We start from the raw sequence: 11,936 nt of genomic DNA on the forward strand, positions 1-11,936 counted from the left end.
ACTGGAATCATCCTGATATGAGTAGATATACTGTTCTTTTAAATCATTTTTTTTGATAGTATAAGTAAAGTCTAAACATCTCTATTTCAAACCAATATTTGACAGGTTTATTGTAATCCCAAAGAGGAGAATGTGCAGGTGAAAATATCTGCAATTTAGTCAGTCATGCTACTACACTAGTTTCCCTACAGGTATGTAAACAATAATGAAAGAAAAACAGCCTCAGCGCATGTTATTTTGGTGGGTCACTACATACTGTGGTTTTTAAATTTTAAGTGCATACCAGGTCTCAGGCTGACCGAGATCTTCTGTGGTTGTATCTGGATTACATCATACTGGGTAGATCCAGAAGTTTTGGAGCTCAGAGCTCTATTCTTCAGGGTAGAACTGACACTCCTTGGATTTTCTATAAAACGAGCTTCACATCCCCTTTTCAGCAAGTTCTGGCTCAAATCACATCGTGAAGTGAGAGTCCTTGCTCTTCCAAAGTCCTAAAAAGAAGCACACAGGTTGTTATTAATGTAATGTCTGGTTGCATACTAACTAATGATACAGAGCCTGTGTCCCTGCAGTAGTGCATTATATCCTGGGCTTGGAAAACAGGTGCCTACCTCCTGGGCGCACCAGGCGCAGCTTGGGTGGATGAGGAGACATTCTTCACATGATGAGGCGCTTCCGCTCATACAAACATTAAGACCTGATTATATATACACACATAAAAAAATGTATGAAATAAATAAAACATGACTCAAAACCATGGCTGAAACTATGTGTTTTGGATTGGCATGCCAGTGGGATGCCAGGGTCTAACTAGCTCAAGAAGAGCAATGCCTGCAGTTTTCTGATGTATTGTGCACGAGGCTTTCAGCTTGTAGGAATTCTCAGCTAACCAAATAAGATGAAGTCCAAAGTCAGGTTTGCCCAATATGAGAAGAAGCAATGGATGACCCTAGAGGACAAATGCTCACATTTTGGCTTAAAATCCTGCAGTGACATCTAACAGAGTTGAAGGTGAATGATTATACCGGCCCATGTGTTGTTAACTGAACACTACTCCAGATCTGTGCACTGAGGAACACTGCTCTAAAAGACGTTAAGGTGAGGTGGGATTACACATACTGGAACAGACAGGCAGGCAAATCTCTGAAATTCAGCCAGCAGAACTCACCTCTGGCGCTGTGACTGAAACAGTGGAGCATAATGTAGGTAATGAGCGCTGCACGGTGAACGCAACGCCACTGACTCCACATCTTTCAGGAAATCTTGAGAAACGCGGCGAGTTTTAAAGTGAAGAGCTGCAGGATTAAATCATGAACACGGGAACTCGGTCGAGGGCTGGAGAACTCCTCTCTCTCGGTCCATCCCAACTACAACAAAGTGCAGAAGCCTCCGTAAACAGAGCTCCAGGACAGCGGGCTGGGAAACTGCATGGTGTTGGGTTAGATCCTGTGCGGAAGATTAACGTTAGCACTCTTTGTAGTGAAGCGGCGGCTTAAATCCACAATGCTGCTTCGGGATCATCCTGTAACTGTGCTCCACATTCCCGACGCGCGCTTCCATTAAAGTTGAAAAACAGTGCATGCATTTCGTAAGACTTTTAAAACAGAAATAAACTCATACCGAGTGTTAAAAAAAAAAACAGTGAAAGTGGGTTTCTTGGACACTGAGCTCCGGTCCAGCCTGCAGTTGTTTTCTCTGTGGAAGTTTGGCCGCGCTCCTCTCGCGTTCCCTCTGACTCCGCCCCTCAGAGATGGCGCTGTGGAGGAGGGGAGGGGGGAGGGGGGAGGGAGGAGGGGGGGTGTTAACTGTGGTTAACTGTGTTAACCCTGTCTGCTCTCTGCCCTGCTCTCCATGACTGACTTCAGTTTCACACCGTTCAGGGTCATTAAGCGACAGGACATCCCACTTGTCTAATAATTATAAAAGCATATGCTGCTCTTAAGTCATATCGAAACTGCAGCGACACAAACATTGCAGTGTATTATTATTTTTTTTTAATAATAATGTTTTACCCTCATACACACGTGAAAAACATAGCTAAGTACATGCTACTGATACCTCTTACTGGATAAAAATATTGCTCTCTTTTTTTGTTGCAGTAATTGAAAAATACTTGCTCTCTGTTGGCCATAGAAAAGCACAGCAAGTAACTTCCCAGAGTGATCGTGTTGTTCCGACTGGGAACAGAAAAGGTTGTATCTCTAGTTTCAATGAGAAATTAATATGTAAAAATATATGTTATAAACAAGTTTAAAGCTGAAATACACCAACAGGATATATTCCATATATCTTTTCCGCCGCGCAGTCAGCAGTCACGTGACCCTCTTTAATAATATAGCCACGTGTTCAGGGTAAAGGCAGAGCGTTGTGACATCGGCCAGTGTAACAGAACTTGGACATACGTTTGCAGACACCTGTTCATTCAATATTTCTTCGGAAATTAAGAGTAGGGAGTTCAATAATCTCATTCCAATCATATCAGAAGAAATGCTAACGCCTCATACATATTTTACAGAGCAGGAAGGTTTACAATTTATTAGGGGGCTTATGCTTTGTTTTTGGATCAGGATTCTGTAGATGGAGTTCAGCTCTGGCTTCTGTGACCCACTGGCAGTCTGTCAGCACTGTATCTAGCTCACGGTCCTACACTCAGCTCAGTGTACCACAAGGACAAACTGTGCCTCCAGCGACACCTGCTGAACTTCACGAACAGTACAGTTTGACGACCCAACCCTTCAAGCACAAGACAAAAGTACACATTTGTGACTGTAATAGGAGCTTAACATAAAGTAAAGTAAAAATGGATTAATTTCACCCAAAATGTAGGTCTATTGCCAACAAGACAACCTCCTAGTTGATCAGCTTCCCCTGGGACGTGAAGCTTTGTGGACTGACCATGCAATGTCCAACTCTAATTAGGATGTACAGATGAATGAAGCAGGACCATTTCCACCAGGAAACATCCAAGCTATTTGCAATTTATGTGCAATGACAGTTCATTGCTGATCACATTTCTTTGTAAAGTCCATTATTGTTAGCATGTTTTCTGTGCACCTGTGGCCTTACGTGACATTGACACTTTAGTTAAAAAGGCAAAATTAGTACTTTTACTAAAGACAAATAAGCTTTAAAATGGTCACTTTACAGGACAATGAACCCTGTACCAAAACATAACTATCTCCTTATGGCAAGAATGTGGTAAAGCAACTGCCTCCAGTGCAGTATGTGTAAAGTGCAGAACAAAGAAATATTAAAATGTTTAGAAATAACTCAAATACAGAAAGATTTTATTAACAATGGCAAAGGTAAATGGTTAACAAAAACCATTACAGTATTAACAACCCAGTTTTACTCTTTGCTGTCCAATTACAAACCGTACTGAAACGAAAAATAAATAACTCAACAACTTGGAGTAGAGTATTACTTGCAAAGCTTTTGTTTAAAGGCCCTCTATTATAGACATGAATATTTTAAACAGAAAGCAAAACTGTACTCTTTCCTAATATAATTAAACCCAACTATGCATCAACACTCCTAGAATATCTAATAAGAACTAAATGATGCAAACAAACTTGATATTGCTTCTTAAACAAACAAAATACAACTTTGTTGTAGAAACTAAGCAGAGGAAATGTAACCCTTGCCCCTCCTCACACTGTTGTGGGTGGCTGCATCAGGAGGCCAGAGGTCATGTCCACTATAGTTCTCAGCGGAAGGCCGCTGAGATAGCCCTGGTGCTTAACTCGCAGCTCCAGCAATGCAGCAACGATCCTCTCTCTGCTCACCTCAGGGTGCCGCTCGGTCAAACGGGCCATAAGTGTATCAAAGCTGCCCATGGTGGCGTAGTGCTGTGGCACACAGGTACCCGACGCAGTGGGCTTATCATATATGTTGATGAGCTTGTCCAGACTGCAGCGGAGTGGCTTTATATATATATATAAAAAAAAAAAAAAAAAAAAAAAAAGAACAAATTTGCAATCTTGCATTTACCAGACATTTGAGAGAACCAACATTCTCTCAAAGATTGTGTAATGTTTGTACATGCTGCATTGTTTTATTCTTTCCCCCAATATGTTAATCAGAAAATAAACAATACATTAAATGTGTAGATGTGTTGTCTGAACTTCTTGCCACTTAAAACTGGAACTATTAAATCATGCAGGACCGCATGTTTAAATCTGAATTTTTCCATCTTAGAAAGAGTCTGGCCTGATTTATACTCACTCTGGAGAAGTGGGAATTTCTCTTTGAACTATGCATGCTCAGCCCTTCCTCTGCAGGCGCCGCTTTACAGGCAGCTGGGAAACATTCAGCACGGGATGCTTTGATGGGGCCCCAACAGCCTGCTGGAGACCAGTGGATGTGTTCCACACGGACAGTGTGGCCTTGAATGGATCGGCCATTCACCTCCCTTACTGCAGCATCTGCATCACAGGGATTTCGCACACCCACTATTGCAGCCCTAGGGAAACAAAAGCAATGAAGATTGACACCTCAAAGAAATCCTGATCGTTAAGACTTGCATTAAATAGTATACCTGTATAATGCTAAATGGAATCGCTTTGTTCATTAGGAAAAAAAAAACATTGTTGCCCCTGTTGCACAATGATCTAGGATTAATTCATTTCTGTGTAACTGCGTTTTAGTGCAAAGTTTATTTTAGGTAATGTCACTGCCACCCCTGAATTTAAGGACCATATTGTACTTAGTGCAACATCAAGGAGGCCAGGCTTTTTTTTTTTCTTTTTTTTTTTTTTTTATATAAACTGGAAACCCAGACACTGTGCCCACTTCTTTTGAAAAAAGGCATGAAGTTCTTAGTTGGCTAAAGGAGACGTATATATAATTATCATCAGCACATTTGGCAAAAGTGTGCTAGTGAATTATCAGAGAGAATGAAAAAATGTTATTTATTTATTATTTAAAATATTATTTTTTTTATAAGTGTGTGTTTGAGGTGTTATCAGAACCTATATCAGGCCTGCAGGACACATTAGGCACCCCTGCTCTTGCTAAAGCTGGTATCACAGAAAGGAGTCAAGTTTGCTAAATTTTCCTCCCTTATACAAAGTAGAGATTTTACTGACACACACACACACACACACACACACACACACACACACACACACACACACACTTCATTTCCAGTTTCACTCCAATGCTTTTGACCAAAATGAAAACTACAGATACAAAATATTAAAATTAAGTTTTACCTGTCATTTCTGCTGAATGTAGTGAGGCTCACTTGACTGGCGTTATACTGCTCAAACAAAAGCAGCAATTCACACTACAGTGGAGAGAGAAAAAAAAAAAAAAAAAAAAAAAAAAAAAAAAAAAGAATTCAGTGAGTGACGCTGCCCTCTGTAGGTCATACCCATTAACTACATATTCATGATCACTTTTTTGCAGAGATGCAAGTTGGCCATACAGGGTGTCTAAAAGGTATCCAGTCACTCATTCAAACTAGTAAATTTAAAATCCTCATAGAAAAGCACCGCTAATAAAGCTGGATGTTCTGGAGCAGCCACACATCAAGGTATACAAACACCCAATACAAAGCTTGGATGCTTTGGGCTGTAGAGCCATGAAACTGCATTTTCTGCAGTGATTAAGCACCATATAATACCTGGGAGGAGTCAGCGTGGTGTTTGGCCACAGAAGCAGTTGAAGTTTGGTATTGATGATTAATAATTGGCTCTGAATAGCAATGTCAAATCAAAGCCTTTCCAGGCAAATGGAGGTACAGGTGCTCTTCAGCATTTCATTCCGTTCAGGTGGTTGTTGAGATAATACCTTGATCAGAGGCCAGCCACACACTTTCAAAATATATGTCAATTGCCAGCCCCATACCTCAGTAATGTCACGTGGAAGGTCCGTGACACACAGCAAGGAACTCTGGTCTGCCTTTCCATTTCTATCAGCTACAAAAAGTTGGCAATTAAGTAAATCAAGACCAGAGCTGTAAGCAAAGTCAAAAGGAATGCATAAACTTCACGGTCATCTCAGTACCATACCATTCTGGTCCAGCTTGGAATTCTCTCCATCAGGCCGCACTGTTTGCTTCTCTCTACAACCCTGATTGGTAGATCCAAGCTCTTCCTGTGCGTCAAACCAGTCCTCTGGGCTGCTGTGATCTTTAGGAACACCTTTAGATAGGTTTACAGAAAACACTGAAATGCACTTCATGTAGCCATTTATTGCACACATTTGTATGATCATACTGAGGAACATAAACCCATTAGAAGGTTATTAATTTGAAGTATGGAGCCCACACTTTAAAGCAAATTTTTAAGATTACTGTGGTTAATAATTAATGTGGTGTTTAATGTTTACCAGGCCAAGCATCTCTAGAAACAACCAGCTGTTGGTTAAGGACACACACAGCTCTGCATCGCTTACTGACGCCACCTTTTGATTCAGCTGATGTGGTAGCAATATCCTGCTAGGGATTAAGGAAAATTATGAAAATCAATAATTGTTTATTATCATCATCATCATCATCATTACAACCATAAAAATTAAATAAATACATAAATATCCGCACCCCCTTACACACAACCCAAAAGTAAAATGAAGACTTATTACAGAATATCAAGTAACATCCCACCCCCCCCCCCCCCAAAAAATAAAAAATAAAAAATAAAAAATCTTTGTGTGCATTTGGAGAGGACTTAATTCCCAAATGCATTGAGCATCATGTCCATTGTACTGATTAAGAAGTTAAAACTTGATTCATTTAAATACCTGATTAGCTTGGTCAGGCTGGTCTTCAAGATTATGGTCAGATCTTTTTTTTTTTTATGAAAAAAAAAAGAAGAAAAAAAAAAAAGTTGAGATAATTTAGTAGAGGCAATAAAAATCAATGACAAGATAATACAAAAACAGAGTGATAAATACCCTCATAACAGAACATGCCTACCTGGGTGAGTCCTCATTCAGAACATCTCCAAAACATTCCTTAAATAACTGAAAAGAACAAAAGACCTCATTTAGTTGCTGAAAGAAGTATTATAACTTCTAATAGCATTTTTCAGTCATTAGTGAACACCAAACCAAAGCAGGACTGTAGCGTGTTGCTGCGATTATCCTGCAAGTGTCCACAGACAAGGGCTTAAGGCCCTCAAGATGAATCCCATCCAGGACCTTCCTCTTCATTTCCAAGTAATCATCTTCCAAGGTTTTAAGAGTCTGTGATACAACACCAGACAATGCTTCAGTCCTGCAGAAAGATAGGAAAGTGTATTGTAGGTAAAACTCCATTACATAAAACCTGATAAAGTCAATAATCAATCATTATCTTAAGCACTGCTTCATTTCTACACCAGTCCAGCAAGGAGCAGTTGCATACTGTTCAAACATTAACTTAATTTGGTGGACTGTGATGTGGATCTTAAACAGAGTCTTTCCATTACCCGTGAAGTGCAGATTCGCCCAATGGAGAGGTGTAAAAGCACCTCCAGCAGTGCTGCTGGCACATGGTAAACTGCAGAGCCAGTAGACGCAGCTCAGCTCGTCTTGCACGATGAAAAGAGTCGCAACCACAGTCACTGCACTGCCCCTTCTTCCCAGGTGCTTCAGCATAGCTGGAACTGGATCTGGATTAAACATCAAGACGTTTAGCTTTGCTGTGGCTAGGGTTTCACAAAATTCATGCTGAGGACCCCAATGCTCAACACAATTTTTGCATGTTGCCCACACCAACACACCCATCCCAACACACTCCTAAAAATGAAGGTGCATCAAAATGTTCAGTAAGGGATGCCATAGAAGAATCCAGATTTGTTCAGTATGCATTTTACAGTAGTGACACCAGATCACGAAACACCACAAGATTAGCATTTTATGAAAATTAATATTCTGTAGCTCGGACCGCAGCCACTACTATATGCTTCATTACCTTGCCATTTTATCTTTCAAATGTTTAAGCTCCTCTTCGATCATCCTCAGGTATTCAAATTCCTGTACAATAAAAGATAGATAAAGTAAAAACACAGATCAGTAAAAATTCCATTAAACTATACACCTAAGAAATCGTACCTCAGAAAGAACGTCCAGGTCAGACATGTGGACTTCAGTAATCATGTTTTTCTCAGAAGTGGACATTTGAATTGTCTGCGTTTCCTTCTCATGGGTAACAGGGAAGGAGTCAGTGCCAGCAGAGACATCTCGGCAAGGCTTCACAAAAGATTTAGGGCTGATCCCTGTTGCCTTGGTGGATGTAAAACAAGCTCTGAAGTCACTGATGGCATCCACTGCCTGGTCCACTCTAAGCAGAACAGAAGTTGCCTTATATTTCTCACACAGTTTCACATGGACATTAAGCTCATTCTCTCCGGCAGACAGAAAAGACTCCTCAGGCGTAGACACTCTTTCCGGACTTCTGGATCCTGACCGGCTTGGATTAATGGACTTTCTACTGCTTGGCACCTGACTGGCAAATGCTTCTGAACTTGAACCATCAATCAGACTACGATATTCATCTGCATTTTGCTCACACGCAGAGTCATCCTCATTGCTGAGGTCTTGGTAATCTTCTGTGTAGTCAGTCCACTCAGAAGAGTTGCAAGATACAGAATCAGGAAAGGTGCAATTCTCAGCACTAGAAGCAAGAGAACTCTCTACAGGGTCATCAACAGTAGACACCTCTGTGCTACCTTTAGTAGCCAGTAGGGAGTCACTGCAGCTTGGCTCCTGTAATTCAGCAGCAGCATTGCATTGCTCAAGGCCAGTGCTGTTTAGACTGTAGTATTCAGGCAGAGTCTCCTGATTTAGATTAGAAAAATCTGTACTTGTATCCAGTGACTGCACATGGTGTAGGTCAGGTTTTTGGGAGTGGCACTGTTTCTCAAGCTCCATGTCCAGAGAAAAGCTGGCCTGTGCTGAGGGATCTTTACAAATTCTGACATCAGTCTCATCATTCCACATGCGTTCTTCCCACATCTGAGACAGATACTGGGCCTCGGTGGAGTGCATCTGCTGCTGGCATAGATAGGTCTGTGCTGGATGAGAACAGCCAAAACCATGGTGGCCAGCGTTTTTAGCAGCAATCCGAGGAGCAGAAGAAAGACTTGAGATGCTTCGAATGCGGCCCAGCTGGTTAACACTCCTCACTGATGTTTCAGGTCTTGTAGCTCTTAAGAGATTCAGCTCCTCTTTCACACTGTTTGGTAGCAGGCCTAGTGATTGCTCATCCTCTAATGATACACATACAAAAAAAATAAATAAAATGGTGAAGATGAAAGGAAGCTGGTTTATTCCATTTATATCGTCAATCGTCATCATCGCAGTCATACCCAACATTTCTCTTTCATCAACAAAGTTAATCACTAGAGATGCAGAATCAGAATTGTATGATTTAGCAGATTTTCTAGGGAATAAATAACAATAAACATGCTGCTCTTACCTGATGCACAAACATTCTCCTCTGGGTTTAAGACAGGCATGTTACAGCGTCTGCATTTTTTAGCCCCAGATGGAGAACTTGTACCACAGTTCAAACACTGGGTTGCACCATAGAACGTGGGGTGCCTTGATCTAAAGAGACAGATGGAACATAAGCATGTCACTCTGTGAGTCAGCACAGCGATTCCTGAGTGCAGCCAATGTTTACAGGAGAAAAACATACCTGAGTTTAGATGACATGTCAGTTCCTTCAAGGGTGAACTGGTTTCTTAGAACCTGATCTATAAGAGTAATGAACACTTAGTGCCTGTTTCAGTTCAGACACAAAGATTTTTTTTAATCAAACTTAAACCAATTTTACTTACGTTTCAGGTGAATAATATGTCTATTTACTTCAAGAGCAGGATGTCTTTGAAGAAAATGCAAAAAGCCTCCTTCTTCTACAAAGAACATTTCTATACAGTTAAGTTCATACTCCAGGAGAGAAACCAAGGTAATGAGCAACTACAAAACCTATTAAAATAAATAAGAAAATGCACAACCATGGTGTACACAGTGGATATTTCAGCCTTACCTTGTATCAGTTTCCGGTCTTCTGCTGGTAGGGAGAGATACCAGCCAAGCAACTTTGGATCAGTCAGCTCCAGACAATGACTGACTTTAACCAAATCAAACACAGACCTATGAAAAGCACAAGGAATCCCACAAGATCAACACATACAAGAGATAAATAGATATATCACACACACAGATATATAGAGAAAGATGAAGAGAACACTTACATTTCAATCCAAAGTCACTGTTTGTTTGCTTGATTTAAAATACTACTACTACTACTACTACTACTACTACTACTACTACTAATAATAATAATAATAATAATAATAATAATTACTAACAACAACAACAACTAGTGTGACCCACTTAAAACAGAGAGCACCTACTTTTTTAATAAGAATATCCTTCCATCCTCAACAGTTGATGGACAGTCCTGACAGCCTTGGAATTCATGCAAAATAATCATTTTTATATTGCAGTTGGTTACTGTGGTCATGCAAGTGAGAAGTGTGAACACTAGGACAAAATGTCAGGACATTTGATGAATTAATGCATCTTGAATTTACTAATGTTCAGCCTCAATTTGAAATGTAACATCACCAATACATTGTATACAGGTACCTTTTAGGTTTAAGGTTGAATTTTGATCCCTATGGCCCAGAAAAGCAGAATTTCAGACCTAAACAAAATGTAAGTACTAGACAGCCTAAAAACAAAGAGGATGCCCAATAATAACAACAACAACAATCTTACTAAAGAGAAGTAAGATTTTAGAAGAGGGCAACAAGCAACTGAGATCATAGAGCATAGCAGCAGTTTCCTAGAATCAGGAGTTACTCCATTTAAACGGGAACACTAACGTGTTTGTCCCCCAAAACCCCCAAGACCCCTGACGCAGCCTATATTGCGCTGTGGTCTTACAGCCAGCCTACCAGCGAGCTACGAATCTCACCTAGGCCGCCCTTCAGAGCAGCTGGCCTTTGACCGAACTTTCTTTCCAATAAAAAAAAACTTACCGACTATTCCGTTCTTAGAAAAGCACATTTGTTGGTCAAACGGCATCATCTGCCACATCATTGTGGCGGACACATCCGAAGCACTGCTCGAGTACGGCCCTAAGTAACACGGTACCAAGATGGGAGGAGGGTACCACATGTTCTACAACACGGTAGACACAACCCGTTTAAATCAAATTATACAAAGAGCTGAGCTCCTAAATTAAAGATGTGTAGCTCCTGACCGCTACTAAAGCAGTTAGATACTTAACTCTTGACTTGATTAATATAATAGTACGACTCGATTCTTGACCCTCCTCGATCAATCAGCACAGAACCCAGGATAGAAACGCTGAACACGTGCACCCAGGGCCACCTGCTTTAATGACCAATCAGATTCACTTATCAATTAAGGTTTATCAGTTACTTGCCAATCAGCAACTAGTTTTCTGGCGCCTTCTTATTAAACAAGGTCCGTTCATTGTTAGCAGAAGTCGGTTAGCATGCTTGCTATAAATGTATTTTCCGCCTCTGCTGAAGACCTGTATCAGTGGCCATTGAAAAGTGTACAGTGTATAATTAGTGCTATATTCAGTGCGCTACAAGAATGTAAAACAAAATGCTCAGCAAGCTAAACGTCTCGCTAATCTACCAAGCTAAATTTATTAAAACGAGCTAATCCTGAGTTAGCACGTTTCTCCCTTTGGTGAGGTCCGTCGAAGTCCATTTAATTGCTAATGTCCATTATTAGTAGTTTACTACTACTATTAGTAGATTTATTAAAATAAATTACCATTGGATAATGTGCAAAGAGCCACATATCTACCTAGATTGGTTATAGTTATATATAGTTAGCACTATAGCTAGCTACATGTTCAATTCTGATGTTTATGGTCTTCGTTGGTGGGACTCCAACCATTTGACTCTCCATGATCGACTGATCGACTCCGATTCAACCGTTGGTCGGTTCACTTGTTCACT

General features: G+C 40.5%; 2 protein-coding genes across 2 annotated transcripts in view; both read right to left on the reverse strand.

Annotated features, from left to right (window-relative positions):
- The window catches only part of itgb5 (integrin, beta 5), a 39,930-nt gene extending 38,205 nt beyond the window's left edge, over nt 1–1,725 (reverse strand). Inside the window, exons 1-3 of the mRNA XM_072685910.1 lie at nt 1,169–1,725; nt 612–697; nt 284–491 (exon numbers count right to left, since the gene is read on the reverse strand). Of these exons, the coding sequence (XP_072542011.1) occupies nt 284–491; nt 612–697; nt 1,169–1,250 (376 nt within the window). The 5' untranslated portion in view covers nt 1,251–1,725. The remainder of the gene's footprint in view (nt 1–283; nt 492–611; nt 698–1,168) is intronic.
- A 1,925-nt stretch (nt 1,726–3,650) lies between these two features.
- rbm44 (RNA binding motif protein 44) lies at nt 3,651–11,115 on the reverse strand. The gene is made up of 18 exons (XM_072685127.1): nt 10,977–11,115; nt 10,347–10,401; nt 9,977–10,083; nt 9,768–9,842; nt 9,626–9,683; nt 9,404–9,528; nt 8,038–9,194; nt 7,898–7,959; nt 7,413–7,595; nt 7,054–7,219; nt 6,920–6,966; nt 6,745–6,787; nt 6,334–6,439; nt 6,015–6,146; nt 5,851–5,921; nt 5,214–5,287; nt 4,225–4,462; nt 3,651–3,923 (listed from the first exon to the last, which is right to left on the reverse strand). Exons 1-18 carry the CDS (start codon nt 11,113–11,115, stop codon nt 3,651–3,653), a joined length of 3,111 nt encoding a protein of 1,036 aa, XP_072541228.1.
- Nucleotides 11,116–11,936: the final 821 nt, after the last annotated feature.

The sequence above is a fragment of the Salminus brasiliensis genome, chromosome 8, assembly GCF_030463535.1.
Source record: "Salminus brasiliensis chromosome 8, fSalBra1.hap2, whole genome shotgun sequence".
NCBI lineage: Eukaryota > Metazoa > Chordata > Actinopteri > Characiformes > Bryconidae > Salminus > Salminus brasiliensis.